The sequence below is a fragment of the Mytilus californianus genome, unplaced genomic scaffold (genome assembly GCF_021869535.1).
Source record: "Mytilus californianus isolate M0D057914Y unplaced genomic scaffold, xbMytCali1.0.p SCAF_9, whole genome shotgun sequence".
In the NCBI taxonomy this organism is placed as follows: Eukaryota; Metazoa; Mollusca; class Bivalvia; order Mytilida; family Mytilidae; genus Mytilus; species Mytilus californianus.
The window spans coordinates 2,597,612-2,618,298 of NW_026262745.1; the positions used below are offsets into that span (position 1 = coordinate 2,597,612).

At 32.0% G+C, this 20,687-nt stretch overlaps 1 protein-coding gene across 1 annotated transcript in view; it reads right to left on the bottom strand.

Moving 5' to 3' along the window:
- Window positions 1–20,687, bottom strand: part of LOC127714816 (protein jagged-1a-like) — a 45,280-nt gene that overhangs the window by 11,413 nt on the left and 13,180 nt on the right. The window contains exons 2-3 of the mRNA XM_052220847.1: window positions 14,870–14,981; window positions 2,758–3,045 (exon numbers count right to left, since the gene is read on the bottom strand). Of these exons, the coding sequence (XP_052076807.1) occupies window positions 2,758–3,045; window positions 14,870–14,920 (339 nt within the window). The 5' untranslated portion in view covers window positions 14,921–14,981. The remainder of the gene's footprint in view (window positions 1–2,757; window positions 3,046–14,869; window positions 14,982–20,687) is intronic.

Below are 20,687 nucleotides of genomic sequence, written 5' to 3' on the forward strand. Positions count from 1 at the left end.
ATTCTCGCAATAATTTCTGTATTTACAGTATTCAAAAAACGACAAGGGATAATATCGTCCGTATTCTTTTGTAAAAAAAACTGTTTCTTTAACATTTAATATCACCCGCTGTGGCATTTTCTGAAAACGGTCTTTGTAGTTTCAGCCAATTAGAAATAAATTCTAAAGGGCGATTTCTAGCCTTTAAAGTTATATATATTTTGCCTCCGTCATACGGACGAAAAAGTGCGAAATACTGTCTGACCAAAGCTGCATGATTGCAAACATAAACATCTTCGTTGGTCAAGTGTTCTTCATTTTGAGTTGGGACATGTAGTTATAGTACCACGATATTCCAGGGCTTGTATTTCCTATCATGAGTTCCTTGGTAGAGGGTTGCTGCTGACAAAGAAGCTATTAAACCAAGAGTTCCAAGTGGTGAAGTTGAAATCATCACTTCGTAAATTTTACGGACGCCATCACGAGTTGGTTGACCGTTATGGAATATCCGTTTCACAGATGATAGCGGATATGTTCCAATTATCGTAACTACAATCCCGTCCCCTTTTTTCCCGAATGTGACCTACCGAATTAGACTTATTACCATTTTTGTAATAACATGAGCAACACGACGGGTGCCACATGTGGAGAAGGATCTGCTTACCCTTCCGGAGTACCTGAGATCACCCCCAGTTTTTTGGTGGGGTTCGTGTTGCTCAGTCTTTAGTTTTCTATGCTGTGTACTGTTGCTTGTCTGTTGGTCATGGTCTTGTCAGTTTATTTTTACTTATGAGTTTGAATGTCCCTTTGGTATCTTTCGCCTCTCTTTTATTGTCAATGAAACTATTAACCAGAGACAGAAAAGATGATGATATATAAAAATGTACGTCTCCGTACAGCCTTGCGTAGGAATACGTAGGATCATAGCAAGTTGGCACATGTAATTTTCTTAAGAAGATTACTATTCTACACATTTTGGTTCCCTTTAAAATTACAAAGTTCTTTATTTTTTGATGCCGTCAAAAAGTATGCATACAGGATTCCATAGAATGTAGACCATTGTTTCAAGATAACAATATTTTACAAAATTGAAAAAATTATACTGTTGTTATTAAAAGCTTGCCATGCAAAGTAGACAATTTCAATATAATATCAGCTATCAGCAGTGGGGTTCCCGTTACTTGGTCTTAAGTTTTCTATGTTATTTTGTGTACTATTGTTTGTCTTTGGTCTTTTTTAATATGGCATTGTCAGTTTGTGTTCGACTTAAGAGTTTGAATATCCCTTTGGTATCTTTTACGTCATGTCTATGACTTAATATACAATTAAAAAAAATACCTGAGTAAACTGTAACGAGTTAAGACTTAAATGTCTACACAAACATACTGCTGTTGACTTTCAATTGACATTGCCCGAGATTGGCAAAAACGAATTTTGGAAACGTCAATATAGAAATACGGAAACAGTTTCTACAAAATAGCGTACGGTAGTTTATATTTTGTAACACATTTCTAGTATTGAAAATATGTTATAAAAAGATCAATACAAGCCGTTTTCCTTTCAAGTATTGAGCGAAAGCTCTCTGTCCTGATAAGAAGTCGCAGACTCTCACCACAGCCGATAATGAAAATGTTTTCATACACTTTAACTGTTGCTTTCGTTCTAAAAACTTATCTTTTAAAATCAATCAAATAAAGAAACTGTCACAACTACCGTGTATGCGAAATTACAAGTATCCTGTTGTTTTGATTGGCATTTGAATGCCATTACACTACTTTATTTTAATGGGAAACATGCATTTTTATGCCAATATTTGTTCAGTATAACTTAATATGATATACACTAATTTTTTAATCTGAAATGATGTATCATGGTTGACATGATATGACTATAATTTATCATACACATCACTTTCTCAGTCGCTGTCCAAAGGTTTGCAAATTTAAGAGCGGACTTAATAGGTTACGCAAATATTTTAATCTGTTTTAATCGTGAAAAAAGTGTACATTTAAAATTTGATATGAATAGTTATTATATCATCTAATCTACCCTTGATTAATATCAACGCAATGTCTCGTCTGGATTTTTCATCAGTCAATTATAAAGCAATAATTACATAATTTACTTCCGTGTAAATAAAATAAAATATTCAATATATCATTATAGTTGACTACAGGCACGTACGATATTCAGTGAACTGAACAACCTTCATCTTGAAGCATTTTTAAATTGAGATACACATGATGCCCTCTTGATGAATCTATATACGATAGATACTTTATCTTCCAATATATTTATATTTAACATGACATTCACGAAAGTCATCTTCAAGTGGGGAGGGTAAAATTTAGCAATTAACTACTACTTTATGGTTAAAAGTTCATAAAGTTCGATTAACTATATTCTGTCAATTCAACAGCAGCTCAAGAGGTTTATTTGAAAGATACAACTGTATGCTGATAATATAATGTATACATTTTGTGTCGTCGATAACTCAAGTAGCGGTACAAAGTAGAGGAAACGCCAAACAAAACAGGTGAAATAGGCTGGTTAATAACATGAAAAGAAAACCCTTGTTTCTGTAATTACTTACAAAAACGTCAGATACACGAACATAATCGTTTTTGAATTAGAATCAACAAAGACTTCCCCACAACATATATAATTCTGATAAAATGTTCCATTTTTCCACTTTCCATTTTTAACATGAACAATGCATATGAGAATGATTTTATTTTCATTAAATTTAAACAATTTTGGTAAACTAAATATACTTACAGGCCATGAAAACTGGAATCTTATCATTAAAGTTGACAATTCAATATCGTTTAGTGTTTTTGAGAGTACAACATTGCCTCCTAAAACATCAGTACTGGAATTTCCAAAAATACACTCAGGTAATTCAGGCACCTTTGTTGTATGTTGTAGGAGGCACGCGGTTACAAAAGTTCGACACTGATCATTACAATATTCATTTGAACCAACACAACAATGTCCATCAGAACGCCTTCCATTTCCGTTGTATATTGATAAAATCGCCATTTCAAATATACCCGAAGAAAAGACCTAAAAGTATATTAAAAAAAGTTATTGGTTTAATCTTTAATATTTATCATGCTTTTGTAGCCAGATTTGACATGCTAGTTTAAATACTTATGCTCAGTTCAGAAAATTATAGAACAATACTCACATTGAATTTACTTAACAAAAGAGAATGTATGATGAACGAACATTTATGTGGACCTTTGAATTCGAAAATCAAGAAAAGTATTCTAACAAATTATATCTTTAGATTTTTTCACGACATTAAACAAATTCCAAAAAGGTTTTGCCATTAGTGTTAAAAGATGTTAAGATATGAGCATCAAGGGTAATAAAAAAAGACATAACAAAAAATGATACAAATTCGTTGATTTTAATCAAATACATTGTTTCGCAAGACTGTTGCTTAGCTTATATCTTACAATTAACTATATAAATAACGTCCAGCTATGTTAAGTAAATAAAATCAAACATAAATTTTGACATGCTTAGGATGTCACAGTGACGACAAATTTGACATGTCTACACTTTCTTATAAATATATGGAACCGCATAAATTTTGTGTCTATTTGCTTGGTATAAGCTTCTACTAATGAAAGCAAAGTAAATATGATAAGATTCATGAATGAACTTGCATGTATGAATTAGAGACAACAGTAGTTCACTAATGTTCAAACCTCATAAATCCATTCAGAAGATTAAAATCATGAAAACATGAATAAATATTTATTTGAAGACGGAACTGATACCATAAATCTGACACACGCATTGGCATGACAGTGTTTTTCGTGGATTTTTTATGTGCATTTTTTCTAGATGTATTCATTTATGAAGTCAGATTTATTTCCTTAGTTATTCATCGTCTTTGAAGTTAATTTGATAGGAGCATAGAGCGTTTTTCATTTCGAACCATCATAGTTCACTCCTGGTTTGCATGTGCTCTATCTTTAAGTTTCTTTATAGTATTTGTTTATCTTTTCGCCTTGACCTTGGCGTGTCCTTCTTCGAAAAAAAATGAAAACTACACTTTATAACTTTCATTCCTCCGAAGCGCTTTACTGGATTTACCTTCATCAGGAATGATCAAAGCCGAATATTTGAAAGCCAAGGATGTATAAAAACTGAAACAGTTGAAGAGCTACATGAACAAAAAGGACCTAAAATAATATCCAAATCCATCTTGGGTCAACTTTGCCTGAGGAAAAAAAAAGTTTAACAAAAATTCTGATTTCCAAGGCAAATTAAATAGGGGAAGTGCATAAAAAACTGACAACATCAAACGCTATCAACCAACGGAACAAGTTAAAAACAATGACCATATTCCTGATTTGGCACAGACATTTTCCAAAGAAAATGGTGGGTTAAACCTGGTTGTATAGCTAGCTATACCTCCCACTTGTGTGACAGTTGTTTATGGTAACGTTCTGTTATATTGACAAAATTGGGTGAGCAACCAAAACAGACATAGTAGATTAATGTGACAATAATTGGGATCCAGCAGCCAAAACTGTGTAAACATACATCACAGACATACAACACAACTGACTAAAAAATTTAAACAGATAATGCCTTTATGTTAAACCTAGATGTCTAATTCATGGTAAAATTAAACAGTGTCGTCAGTGTTTGTTTTTAGAATAACGGGGAACTAACTTGTGTGTGTGGTGTTTTTTTTTCTTCTCCTTTATAAAATATAGCATCATGTAGGAATATAAACAAACTATCATCATTAACAATTAAGACTGTTGTGCCTACATAATGATAATGCTATGTCTTTTGCAATCGTATTCACAATTTTGTACATTTCTGACAGTTTTAATGATATTTCCACAAGATAATATAACATGAATGACATGCAACAAGCAATAATAAAATCGTAGGTTCTTGATTCCTCGTTCTACGTAACTATCATTTGATTACAAATTACAAATAAACTGATTAAAAGTAAATCATTCTTTCACCAGTTTTAAATGAATACAGTGTGATGATATCTTCTATCTTGGATTACTTTTTCGGGTACCTTCGAAATCTAAAGTTTATATCATTGATTGACATGTCTTTCTTTTGCAGCAGTAACAATACGGTGGAAGTTTTTTTTTTATAACTTTGCAAAATATTTTAAAAAAGAAATCTCTTTACATCTAGTAAATGATAGAAACAACACAAATATGAAACATATAAACGAATAAAAGTTAAAACCAATATTTATAATATTTCCGGAATTTGACATTTAGATTTTTATAAATCGGTTATTATTGAAGAATATTAAACAAGTGTGAAAAATATTTGTATTCTATTCCTTCTAGATAAATTCATCATAGATACCAGGATTAAGATTTTGTACGCCAGACGCGCGTTTAGTCTACAAAAAACTCATCAGTGACGCTCGAATCAAAAAGGTTATAAAGGCCAACTACAGTACGAAGTTGAAGACCATTGATGGCCCAAAATGCCAAAAGTTTTTGCAACATACAGGTAATCTATTCCTAGGGCAGAAAATCCTTAGTATTTCGAAAGATTTAAAGTTTTGTAAACAATTTATAATTACCATATGTGCTGACTACATGGCTGGTGATATCCTCGAGGAGGAAATCTACACCAGGAGTGACATCGACCTGGTGGTTGTAAATAAACTCATCTTAGATACCTGTCTCCAGTGTAAGTATTTGTCGTCCTTAATTTCTGACGTTGCTCCCATTTAATAATTTTATGATGACTTAGCATGTGTCTTTCATTTTCATTTTTAAAAATGATGAAACACGACACAAACACCCACATTCCTCCCAACTCCTTTTCCATTTATTGATTAAATGGTCGTTGCCTTATACATATCAAATCAAAATATTGATACATTTACGTGAGAATTCTGCTATAGTGACGTATTTAACTTGAATTGAAGCGTAGACTGACGTAAGCTGTGTGAATGTGTTTTCTCTAGGTAAAGTTATCGAAATAATCTTATTGCTTTTATCTTTAACATCAACTGATTTCGAGTGACACGTCTTTTTATAATTTTACCTCATTATGGACCACCAAGAATTTTTAAAGTGTGTTACTGTTACATTTGTGATAATCTGAGAAAAGTTTATAAATCTGAAGCTGTAAATTTCTCATATCAAAACAATCAATGGTAGTTTCTATTCGTTACAAATCTTACATAATGATTATTTGTATTATTTGATTCACTATACTTCACTGATTTGACACACACACCATATTTTTGAAGAGAATTTATTCGAAATTCCTGAATGCTAGATTGTGTGAAACGGACTTGACAAATTGCAGTTCAAATTAAATTGATTTACAAAAGCCCGAATTTAACTCTTTACTATGAATTGAAAAAAGAGTTGTCCTTTACAAGTACTGGTTCGGTGTAATGTAGAACAATCTTAAAAATATATTGAAATTGTTCCAGGCTTCAATATTCAAATAAAGAATTTCGGCAACTCAGTGTTTGCCATAGTTGAGCGTGTTTGGAAAATACAGCTTAAATAAGACGGCCTTCATAATTGAATATTTACGAAAACTCTTTAAAGATACTAGGCTATTAACTTGGTACGCCAGACATGAGTTTCTTCTACAATAAACCCATCAGTGGTGCTCGAATTAAAGCAGTTGGAAGACCCAAATCAAATAGAAAGTTGAAATATTACAAACACACAATTCCGAAGTTATGTTAAATACAGCTAAGGCAATCGATGTCTTGGGGTAGAAAAACCTTAGTTTTTCAAATAATCTTACATTTTATAATAAATAGTACATTTAAACGTCCACCAGCAGTGGCATCAATCCAGTTGTTGTTAAAACTCATTAAAGATACAAGGATTATAATTTTGTCCTCAAGACGCGCATTTCGTCTGCATAAGCTTTAGTAGTGGAACTCGAATCAAAATTGTTGGAAGTTCTCTATACAAAACGGGAATAACTGCACCTTTTTTTTAAAAAGAAAATGCAAATTAAGGTGTTGTTATCTGTTTGGTCTGGTATATGTTGGGATAAATGTCAATTCACTTATTTATAGATTGCATACGAAATTATCTTTCATTACTGAAGTGGATGAACGTACAGATTGCGGTCAATCTCTTTGTCTTGGTATATTGTGCTGCTATCCTCATTAATTGTACCAACACCTCTGTTCATTCATATCGTAGGTAATAATTGTTTGACCTAAACTACATGTTAATTTGTTGATAAATAAAAGCAGTCAAATCCAAATGCACATAGAAATACTTGCTAGAAGGCAAGGTACAATAGTATCTTAAGATATAAAGATTTCCATCCCGATCAATTAAATCTAATAATAGAACTCATAACATAAATAGATATTTGAGACAACAACTGTTTGTTAATCATAATTATGTTCTGGTGCTTGTATGCATCAGTCTTATACTGGTGTTGATTTTATCGAACAATGCTAAGTTTCAAAGAAACCTGCTGTTAAGGACATGCATGTTAATGATATGAACCATGTTAGATTTCGCAAATGTATAGTATACTGACGGACTTTAAAAACGCAACACTAGATTATTATTTTAAATTCTCCTTTTCAAATATGCAATTTTTTTTAAATAATTGTATAAACATAAATTTCATTCATTATTGTATTGTCTAAAAAAGGTTTTCAGTTCGAAAGTTGAATTGATTACGTCATGTTTAATGTTCAAATCATGTGGTATGCACTCAAATTCTGGTTTTCTTCTTATCAATGGATGTATCGACGTCGAAAGCAATGACGACCTGTAACAAACGCCTAAACAATTAACAGAAAGGTCTACCAATTTTTGTGGGCATGTTTGGAGTTCTGTTTTGTACCTTCTGATTTGGGCTCTTTCCCATCCATTACAGTGTGTTTTGGTAATTATGGGGTTTAAATTTTAGGGCTTTAAATTCTTTTCTGCAGTCCATTCTTTGGCATTTCAGAATATGGGAAATATTTATGGCGCGAATCAGTCTGCCATGGCATTCGACGAATTGATTATACATGTCTCGCAAATGACGTTGCGTAATCAAATTTTATTGACGTGGTGATGTCACTACACATTGATCTGTTCATGGGTGGTCATAAAAAAAATCCCGTGTCTGTACCGTAGTTGTAAGGACAGTAAGATGAGTTCCTGACGTGAAACTGTCTGGGAACAGCACGTATTCCTGCCTGCAATATTCGTATGGCCTGATTCAGTTTTTCATTGCTCAGTCTCGGTAATATAGAGATGCAACATTTTTTAACTGAGTTAAGTGTTGGTATGGCCTGAAAGAATTGTTTCGCGAAGAAAAAAACCTTTAAAGCTTTATTCGGCTTCAATAATCCGGTATGTTCAATAATCTCAAGTAAGTCGGGTATTGATTTTTTTTCTAATCAGAAAGAAGTATGGTAAACATGAATAGTAGCAATATGAGGATCAATCCTGATTTAGTAAAAAAATCACCAAAATGTGTGTTGCGTTTTTAAAGTCCGTCAGCTCAGTTTATTCACAACTTTTATAGTGTCGGTGTAATCCACAGCTAACCATAGAATATTGTTAGGACATTTTAGGACATTTGTCTATATGTTGACGTTTAGTTTTTTGTTGTCTTTTTATAACATTTAACGGTAACAATTTTACTACAAAACTCTCTTAGACAGAATTGACCTCGCGTGACTAGGTATCTATAAATCCTTGGTTTTCAAGTAATATTTCATCTTTTGGGTGACGTTTTACTTTGTTATGTGTACAGATAATAGATAAAGCATTTCTTCATTGTATTATGATATCTGCATGTACATTGTAGTGCATTTTGCATAAAGTTTATCAAATATGACATTACGAAATATCGGACACTATTAAATGTCACATGCTTATTGACGGGTGTTGTGTGATTATTCTTATTAAATACTAAAGTTTGTATTTTACACATGCATGAAAATGTATACATCGATTAACGTATGGCCTTTCTAATTTCTTATATCTAGATTTTCTATTGTTGAATATAAAGGGAATCACGATATTTTCTTAGAAAGACACTTCAAACCACGGTCCAATTTACCTTTCTAACTGATGTAATATTTTATATAAAATTAATGGTACCAAGTTTACTGCACCATTAGTGCATTTCGACAATTGATGCTCGAAGCAAAGTAGGTGATAATTAACCATGATATCACATAGCTAGTATGTGTAATATATATGACTTCTATTACTAATGCAATGTGGGATGTAGGAGCATTTTATGGGAGTTCCTGTATAGAACTAACTATAAGGAGGTTGACTTATGTAACCTTTAAACAAGTATTACAATTTGGGATAATTTCTCTTATAGCAGTCAGCACTCGGTGTTGACATGAATATCAATTATATGGTCATTTTTTTTTATAAATTTCCTGTTTACAAAACTTTGAATTTTTCGATAAACTAAGGATTTTCTTATCCAAGGAATACATTACCTTAGCCGTATTTGGCACAACTTTTTGGAATTTTGGGTCCTCAATGCTCTTCAACTTTTTACTTGTTTGGCTTTATAACTATTTTGATCTGAGCGTCACTGATGAGTCTTATGTAGACGAAACGCGCGTCTGGCGTATTAAATTATGATCCTGGTACCTTTGATAACTATATAGGGGCATTAGCTACGATTTAGACACAAAATTTAGAATACGATTCTTTTTGTTTAAAGTATCAATAAAAGCGGAATTATGAAATAATATTTCGTTATATAAGCAGTTAGTTTGACCCAAATTTGTCAAAATAAGCTAAAAATCATTGCTGATGTATCATTTACTAGCAATTCAATAATTTAACCTCAATTTAATTTGTATTCATGTGACCTTCAATTTATCCCTTAGCTAGAGATTAGTTACGTTTGTACTACGCGTGTTCAGCTATTAAAAGGAAAAGAATGTCAACATTGAAAGTGAAACCAGGGTGAACCTTTTCGTTGACTGATTCGATCCACAAAAAAAAATATTTTTCTACAGGTAAAAATGATCATTAACATATTTTTGAACCAATACCATGAAACCAAACAGACATAGACAAATCCAATTGCACGTGTTCGCTATCTATTTATGTTTATATCGGGTTATATGACCGTCGAAAGTCCCCGGAGGTCATCTCGGTGGTTAATTAGATGGCGTCTATACTTAGATAAACATGAAATACTGAAACAAATTATCGAGTCCTTGCATTGTTTATTGTTTATTTTAGTCTTTTTGTAATTCGGATATACATTTTAGTATGTTATATATCAAGTGTAAAAATTTGAGTCGAATCTAACAGCTAATGTCCCTTTAACTGGAATCAGCTCTATTAAATGTTACTCGCTTCTGAATAGTTATACTATATGATTGTATTCCTGAAGTTATTCTTATTGATAAATTTCAAGGAGTGTTCTCACAACATTTAATTGTTTTGTCGAAATATATGTTTACGAGTGTAAAAAGTAGACGATAGTGTTATGATATAATTAAATTGAGGTATAATATTGCAGTTTTTATGTATCATTACAGTAATAGAATTGACAGTTTTGATAATGTTATAATGATTGTGCTGTTGTAAAACTGTGTCATATCATAGTTTATGTTATGTATAAAGAGGAAGGAATTACTTAAGCCATTCCATAAATCATGAAAAGTTTCAGGCGTAAAATCATTAAAAGATTCCTGGAATTCATGAAATTATATGTCATGATTACCTAGAATTAAAGGTAGGGCAGATTTCCTGTATTTGTTATTTATCACATTGCTATTTTTAAAAAAAGAAACAGTATTACATATCGACATGTCATATTTCTGATCATTGCATACCTAATTATCATCAATTCCGGTGTCAATGCTTCGGTACTGACGTGATTTATAACATACTTGTTTTTTAAATTCGGAATTATTAAAAATGATTTTCCTATTCTAGATGTCCCATTTCGGACATATATCTCCTCAAGTATTCAGGTATTCATACATCCTTTGGCTTTCAAAATTTGCTTTTGAGCGTTCATTGTTAAGGTAAATCCAAAAAGGACGTTCGCATTGGGTCGATACTGGTGCTGGTGGACTGTCCGTCCACGAGGGTATTACTAACATCGGTTCAGTAGTGCTTCGGTACTGACATGACTTATAAAAAAACTGTTTAAAATTCTTCGTTGATAAATTGTGAAAATATAGAAACTAAAATTTCAACTCCCTCAGGATTTGACTATTCTTTTTAGTCCCTTTATGTCGTGCAGCTGCTCAATTGTTAGAAAAAACGTATTAATACATCCCTAGCTTTCAACGTTTGAGTGTTCTTTCTAAAGGTAAATAAATCAAGAAAAGCGCTTCGGACGAACAAAAATTCATAAAATTTATTTTTATTTTTATGGATTGTGGGAAATTAAGAGTACGATTCTTGAAAAATTAGGGAGACGGACAGCCAACTTCTATTCGAGTTATTATATACAATTGTGGATAGGAAAAGATAAATCTTTTTATCATATATGGCACAACGTTTCGAAATTTTCGGTGTTTAATATCTCTTCAAATTCGTATTGATTTGGTTTTCCAACTGTTTTGATTCGTGCGCCACTCATGAGTATTATGCAGACGAAACGCGCGTCAGGCGTATCGAATTATAGGTATCATGGATGAGTTTTTAGGTTCCGTAATATTTAAATTTCATTAAGTTTCATCAATATTTTTGATATTGCCATCGTGAGTGAAACTTTACAGGAAAAGTGGCTACTATACTTTTATAAAATAGACAGTCGTTGATCAAACATAAGATCAGGGATCAGTTTTAAATACATAATTAATTAATTCAGTCGATGTTTTTGGAATCAGTTTCAACTATTTAATCAAAAGTTGATCCGCAGTTATAGACACACTGTAATCGTAAGAGTTAAACACTTACTTCGCCCATTGATTATGTAATGTACTTTTAAACAAGAGTCAATTGTCTTCGAAATGGTTAACTTTTTCAAATGGCATAACCTAAATGAATACCTAAATTTACAATATCTGGTAATATGAATAAAAATGAAAGGCTACAGTAGTTTATCGATGTTGAGAACTTGTAAATCCGTTCGGAACTTACTAACATAGAGGAAAATCTATGTTGGAATCGTACGATTTCTAAACAAAGCTTAGGTAGTACTGTAGATAATAGTCTGGATAATTTGCAACATTCATAATATTTTGTAGTAGATCTATAGAAATTTAAGTATCAACATGTTTATGACAACGCCTGACGAATATGGTTACGAGATTTGAACATCGGTTCACTACTGTCGCCTTAATGCCTCACCATTATATTTTTGAATGCCAAGTTTTACTGTAGACTATGTATCTTAAAAGACGTTAAGCGGATCATCGCACTCTTAATAAGAAGGAAAAAATAGTTTGAAGCATTATCAGCTTGGACAACATCATAGTCATAACGTAAAGGAGATAAACCTACCACAATAGCATGCTTTCTGGTTAGAAACCCGTGTGCTTTTATAGTTTGGATAAGTCTCAAAATTAATTATAGGACAACTTTGAAGTATTCAGTTTTAATTTGTCTGGTTTGCGCTAAATAGGTTTCTTGTATAGTCATCAACTGCATCCACCAGTGTCCATAAGTTATTATTTTCAGCAAACAATTATTAATGTTGATCATGCTTTTAATATCAGGTCATAGGTTATAACATGCCCAGCCTGACTATGTATTTGTATGGGGACAATATACAGAAATATGATCATCTCTCGGACTTCTTACGTTACGGAAGTAAAATCTTTGCTAAAGTGAGGAGTCTGTTCCACTGTGCGGGGAATACAAATACGAGGCCATGCCCGATCGGAATGAGAACCTTAAAATCCGATGCCACGTGTAGAAAGAGTGCCATGCTCTATGAGACAACTCTCTGAGGGGTCCGTATAACCTGTTGCTAGGCAAAATATTAGTCCATATCCAATATATCCTCATTTTCTAGTGACAGTTCACATTTCCCGTCTTTCATCCCAGTCGACCCCTACTTTCCCGATTCTACCTATTGTATTCTTTGTTAATGTGTTCTTGTCCTGAAAACGCATGAACTATTTGTGACTAGGCGTTAAACAAACAACAGTCAATCTATCATTTTGAAACCAAGTGCAGGCTCACAGGAATTGAATAATAACTTTCTATTGATTTAAAAATACAAATTCATTTCATTTTAAAAGTCACCGATTGTTGTTAAATGATGTGGATTCTATAGTTACATGCTAAAGACAATAAGCATTTCTTTGAATGTGATTTTAGAAAAGGATCCTATGATAATATTTATACGATATGCCTGAAAATAAGTGTGAAAACTTACGGAGTTAAAGAATAACGATTAATAGATGTATAAGATTGAAAGTAAACTAGGTTTGACAGATAAATAAGTATATCGAAATCACTGACAGAAGTGTGGTATGTAAGATGGTTCAACATAATGAGATTGTTTTCAGGCTATGTGTTACAAAAAAAAAGTAAAATAACAAAAATACCGAACTCAAAGGAAAATTCAAAACGGAAAGTCACTTATCAAATGGCAAAATCAAAAGGTCAAATACATCAAACGAATGGAAAAGAACTGTCATATTCCAGACTTGGTACATGTATTTCCTGTAGAAAATGGTGGATTAAACTTGGTTTTATAGCTAGCCAAACCTCTCAATTGTGATACAGTTGCATAGAATTCCATTATATTGACAACAATGTGTGAGCAAAACAAACAGACATAATAGGTAAAATGTCATAAATTGGGGTACAGCAGTCAACATTGTAAAATAATCTTAATCACTATAAAAACAAATAACTATTTCAACAAAGAAAAACAAATTAACATAAAGACACTAGCAAATTTCTCTTATTTCATATAGATTATATAGGGCAAATCACAATTATCTGAACTGAAAGGTAACTAGATGTAAGAATTTCACAATAAAGTGGGGGGTTGCCCATCTTGTTTTTGCTGTATACCTAACGGTGGAAATTCACAGTACAATTCATTCAAAATTTAAAGAATTATGAGTTACCTCCCTTATGAATTCGTTGGTTTTTTTTTTTTTTTTTTTTTTTTTTGTTAAATAAGAAGTCTCTCCCTATTTGTTAATACAATTTCTACCATATTATAAGACAATATATATATGTTTTGTTTTTAATGAAAAATATCATGCAAATAAATTGCGTTTATATAATTTGAGTAAAAATGTATACCAATTGTTAGAGTTTCGAAATAAACGCCATGATTCACACTACTAACTTAGGAGGTCCACATGCAATAGAATGAATGAGCGGGTGATAAACGATCTTACCACAAGAAAATTATGTTACTGCATTTCAATCACATAGCTCATTGCATTAATTAGCCCTTAATTAGTATAGCATTCCACACTTGATCATTTATTTACATTTGAGGATGTAAAAGTATTTAATCTTTCATTTTGGCATATATAGTTTGTAATCTGTACGCTTTTCAATAAGTTAACAGATCGAATTGAAGACAGTGTCGTAAGACAAGTGCAAGTGCGTAAAATTAACAAGTTAATGAATTCTCCTAATCTAGGCCTTCATTTTAACAGCGTTCTACATATATGTACCAAACTCTACTGATATTTTGGTATTTTTTCACATGATTGACATCCAGAATTTAGACTCTGAACCCAGCCGCTATTTTTATTTTTTTTTTTTTTTTTTTTTTTTTTTTTTTATTTGGCGTTTTTCTATAGGATAGCAAATACACTTCCATTAAAAGAAAGAAATACTTTCATTTCTTATTTTTGAAATTGCACTAAAATCACAAACAGGATTAATAGTCTGTATATTAATCTTTAATGACTGAATATTATTGTTAAAATTACACTACAAGAAAACATTACAACAAAAACTTGTCCTACCTGTATAATTAATGAAATATATATAAGTCCTCTAGTTATCACGCCATCCATAATCTGTTCACTATATAGTCATAATTGATATATTATTTTCAAATTAATAAATCGTGAGGATCTGAAATGATAAGATGAAACTGATGTAAATACAAGTCAACACTCATCTCTTATCTACGGATACTAACTACTAATTATCTCTTAATTCGGTGATATAATCATCTTCACGAACGTTCAATGAACTACTCCTAAATGTCTGCATTGTCTTTTAAATCATATTCTCTTAAAAATGAGGCAAAGTATATAGTTTGCCATTAGTTTGAATATGTTTCTCATGCATTTGAATCCTTTGCACTGGTTTGTTTAAGGTATGGCACATGGTTAATCTGTATTCCATTACTGTATGGGAATCATAATTATAGTTTGTTAAAGGTATGGCACATGTGTAATCTGTATTCCATTACTGTATGGGAATCATAATTATAGTTTGTTAAAGGTATGGCACATGTGTAATCTGTATTCCATTACTGTATGGGAATCATAATTAAAGTTTGTTGATAAATATGACGTGGAGCCCCCCCCCCCCCCCTCCCCCCTCAACCTAAAATCTTGGATCCACCCCTGTCCACTGCTTCCTTCATTAGATGTCAATTTTGGAAAACATGCATTAATTAATTTTGAATTTTGAAATTCATTGTTTAAGTTTTAGTTTTTTATATCGTTTAGGTAAAATTCTGCATCCTTTACAATGAAGTTTTAGAATCAAAAAACATATTTTTTTTGGAATCGGTAATAACGATTTCATATAGACCCATTGGTGGCCTTCGGCTGTTGTCTGCTCTATGGTCGGGTTGTTGTCTCTTTGACACATTCCCCATTTCCATTCTCAATTTTATGATTACTGAACGCCTCAATTTCGTACTTATTATAGCACAGTTCAAATTTGCTTATTTTGTTGCCACAGGGTTTTTTTCAACAACAAAAAATATAGGTTATTACACATTTTCTAAAATTTGTTACAATATTTTATATATATTAGAAATAAAGTATTTGAGAATTGTCTAAACAAATTTCAAAAATTTCTAATAATAACAAAATTAAACATATAATTTGTCAAAGCAATTATTTAAAAATTTTGTACAATGAATTTTTCATCTATTTTACGGATTTCATTTGATATAACAATTTTCGACGATCTGTTTTTATTACAAATAAAAAGGAATCGTTGTTCTGATATCTGCATGGGAATTAGCTGATATATTGTCTCAAAATAATCCAGAGTTTTCTACATATAAACTAATTAAATCTATCCATCCCAAATCTAACTGACCAAAACAAACAATAAGGGGCAGTCATACTCTTTATACAGGTTGTGTTTAATTCATTGTTAAAGGCTTTGCGATAACATATAATTTTTAACGTCTTTGCCCTTTGGTTGATAGTTGACAATCATACCACATCTCCTATAATTATGCATACAATAGGAATTCCAATATTAAGCATTACAAATTGGTCGCAAGGTTTTTTTCCCCGTTATCTACAGGGATACAAAAGTGGTACTTAACATCTATATCGTTTTGAGGTAATGTCATGTATAAAGCATACAAGTATAAAATTGTCATCCAAAACAATCGTGTTTGGCTTTATGGAATTATTGATGAAGGTTATCATTTTACTGTTTGTGTTAAATCATTCACAGATGTTAGAGGGGACTAATTTCGGTTTGTTTATTTACAGCTTATTTCATTTTTTTTTTCTCTATTTAATTTTTTTACAAAATTTACTTTGGACATTGCCGCGAAAAGATCTTGTTTGAACTGTTCAAATACGAAAATCGGTATTAGACGCATGATGTCTTTTTATTTGCAGAAGACATTACTAAGTTGCTTAAAACTTGTGTCTCATTCGTTTGTCTCTTTCAATAAGATAAGTTTTACCGCTGGCATTCTTTGGTACAGTTTTAACACTGATATTTTTGTTCTTGTCTTCAGTATTACTGATATAACCAAGTTCACTTAGCTTTTTTCTGGGCAGACAGCTCCTGTACACCATGCTTTCTATGTTGTGATTTGTATACAGTAACTGTTGTTTGTCTTTTGGTCTTTTCTATTTTTACCATGACGTTGTCAGTTTATTTTCGACATACGAGTTTGAATGTCCCTTTGGTATCTTTCGCCTCTCTTTTATAAATCACGTCAGATTTTTTTTAAGCGGAACAATTGTGAGATTTTTTTAGATACTTTCTGATGTTGAAGACAGTACAATGTCTTTTATTTTTCTGATTTTATTTAGTTTGTTGCTTTCTCATTGAAGTAGTAGACACATTTTCTTTTATCATTATATAATCAGCAGAGGTTGTGTTTTTGTCGTTTAAATTATAATAAACACTTTCACAGAGTCAAACGTGATACAAAATGCAGGTTTTAACGATTAAACTATAATAAAGACCTGATTTAATGGGTGGTTATTCTATCGTATATAGTGAAACGTGATACAATATCAGTTGGGAGGGCAATAAAAATAAAACAGTGAAATGTTAATTTATAAGCCCATTAAGAAGAAAATTTGTAAAACTTTGACTATAATCGAAGTCTTAGGCCACACCTATTTAATTCCTAGTTCTTTTGAGTTTTCCCGCTTCTGTTTTGGAGAAATTGATTTTTCAAAAAATATATTACTGCTTCCGTAAATGTGTGGTCCGCATGCCGCTCCAAAATAAGTTTCTCCTGGAAATTTTGTTTTCTTCACATAGACGCTTTTCTATTGCATATAATACTTTAATCGTTTCAAATGCACATGTGATAAATCAATTTGTAAATAAAAAGTCAAAAGTCCAGATGCCAACATGCAGTTGTGTCAGTTCATTGTCGTGGACAAGTAGTTATTGAACACACGGTTATCCGATATGCTTCTAGTTTTACATTTGAAAACCTGTTCTAGGATGCAAAAATTAAAAATCTTTCGTTAGATGACCACAAACACATCCATGACATCCATATTTGAAAGAACCATCGTCATCCCCGATCCTTGTTTCAACAGGCATATACCCATCTGTTTTTTTCTAAAAAAATGTCCTGTACCAAGTCAGGAAAATGGCAATTGTTATCATATAGTTTGTTTCTGTGAGTGCTGCATTGTCGTTTTTGTTTATTTGTGTATTTCTCTGTCCTGCATGTTCTTCCATTTATTTGTACTGTAGTCCTGTCATGTAATGTTGTCATTTTAGTGTAATTTTTAACATTGCCATAAAAGCGGGAGGTTTGGCTAGCCACAAAACCAGGTTCAACCCACCATTTTTTTCTTAAAATGTCCTGTACCAAGTCAGGAAAATGGCCATTGTTATATTATAGTTCGTTTCTGTGTGTGTTACATTTTAATGTTGTGTTTCTGTTGTGTCGTAGTTCTCCTCTTATATTTAATGTGTTTCCCTCAGTTTTAGTTTGTAACCCGGATTTGTTTTTTTCTCAATCGATTTATGAATTTCGAACAGCGGTATACTACTGTTGCCTTTATTTGGATGAAGTGAATTGTAAATTCCTGTGAACTTTTTAAAAAAATCACAGAAGTTTTTGATTTGATGAATCCTCATATCCCCCTGTTAGTCTTTTTACATGCAAGCAGAACTCTTCTTTTGTTATAGGGAATTTAAAGAGTACCAAACGACACCAAGGTGATGGTATTGTGATTGGCATGCTGATCATAATTAGGGGTGTGTAATTGGTTCAACCCCTTCTAGTCAAGCTAAAGAGTTTAAAATGAATTGCTGCTTTTTGGAGCAAAATGAAAGAGTATTTTGCTCAGTCAGAATAATGTATCTGAATGTTGTGACAGGCATTTAAAGGAAACATTTTAATACATTGGGACCTACATTACAGCGATATAACTATCTTGCTCAGCATGTTGTTGTTTCAATACAAAGCAAGAAGTATTCACCTCGCTCATTATTTTGATCCTGAATATAGATGAATAGTTACAACTGGATGTCAAGCAGACAATAAACAATGAAAACAACAAAGGGGCATTTCTTTGGAAACATACACATATCTAAATTTATTCAACATGTGTAATTTACCTAACTAGCATAATTCCTCTTGTAAAATCCTTGAATCTTTTTCATTAAACCTTCAACCTAAAGAAGAGTACCATAAACAAGTATACATGACAAAAATGTTTTATTAGATAAAAACTGAAGATTGTAGTGGTTGCTATGCTTCCCGATATATATAGATTTAAATGAAAATTCATGCCGACAAAGCTTACTTGAAGAAAATAACCAAAATTAACCAAAGTGAGACAAGAAAGTCTGGTCTGCTACAGGCACCAATAAATGAACCTATATGCATTAGAGCATCTGTTGTCTGTCTCGTTTTTCGATGAAGTAACCCAGTTATAACACGTGCATAAATTGTACCAGTTATAACACGTACATAAATTGTACAAATTCTAAATCGCCCAGTTAAAAAAAAATATATACCGCTCGTTTCACCTCTAGAGCACTCTCCAAAAAAAAAACTCAGTTCCCAGAAAAAAATTAAAAAAAAAAATTTCGCTCGCTCGCCCCATATTTTTTTGGAGCAGTTGTCCGAAGAACTAGACATCAAATTGGTGTGGCCTAAAGGACCAAAGATCTTAATGTGATCTTCGTTTGAAGTCACATGTACATACACTGTATAATTGATGATTTATGAAAAAAGGTCTATGAGGAAAATTTTGTGTTTTTTATTTTATCATATGATAAAACATTCTAGATCTATTTAAATTCCTTTCCAACGTCAAACATCTATACTATTAAACGAGACGACCTCATTTTGTGTGTCGCTTCTGTTCCTTCCACAATAAATTAATCATCATGCCTTTGTGTCCTCTAGGTACCATGCATAGTCTCATTTGTCATCCTCGCTTATAACTATTCCGTTTGGGTTATTTTGGGAGAAAAACGATAATAAAGGCGTCCGGATATTGTTTCAGTCATCGGTTGGTCTTTTAAGTAATAGATTAGACTTCCGTTTAGGAAGATAAAATTACACATAGTTTTCATGAGGGTCGTAACGGGGGTACCTTCATGACGAATAACGGTAAAAGTTCTTGCCAAATGACGTTAACGGGTATTTTTGGTGTATGACGATAAAATGTACACTTTATTTTAGACGATAAAAACATCGACTGATTTTGACGAATAACGATAATTATTTGATACCTCTGACGAATCACGGTAAAATTTTAACCAATTTGACGCTAACGGTAGCCGAAATGACTGTTTGACGCCTGACGTTAAAGGGCATTACTACCCTCTTTCATAGGTGCTTGGGGGACAGGACATTTTTTTTTGTTGCTTTATCTGTATACTATGAACATACATATACTATAAATAAAGTGTACATTGTATTTGCTATTTACTATCAATTCCAAGTTTACCATCAACGGCGGTCATATATTACATGCTTAACTTTTACTTTCTTTTTGGCTACTTATTATATGTTTATTTGATCCAACTTATTGTGTACTATACAAATATGGATATCTAATATTTTTGTTCTCTCTTTTTGGGCTGTTTGTTTGTTATCTATATCAACCACACTTGCATTAAAATGTATTAGATATTTATAAAAAATATTATAGATTCTTTATCTACATATTCTTTAAGAACTTAGTAAATAGTTCTCATAAAATCGTTTACAAAAATTCACCCAACAACAGTTTTCATACTTTCAACCAAGCTCTTATAAATGCCCGCGATTTCGCGGGTGTGTTCTAGTTCGTTTTTAAAAGAACTTCCTATGATTTTCTCTGTTTATTCCTTCATACTTCTCTTATACACGGCTGTCAT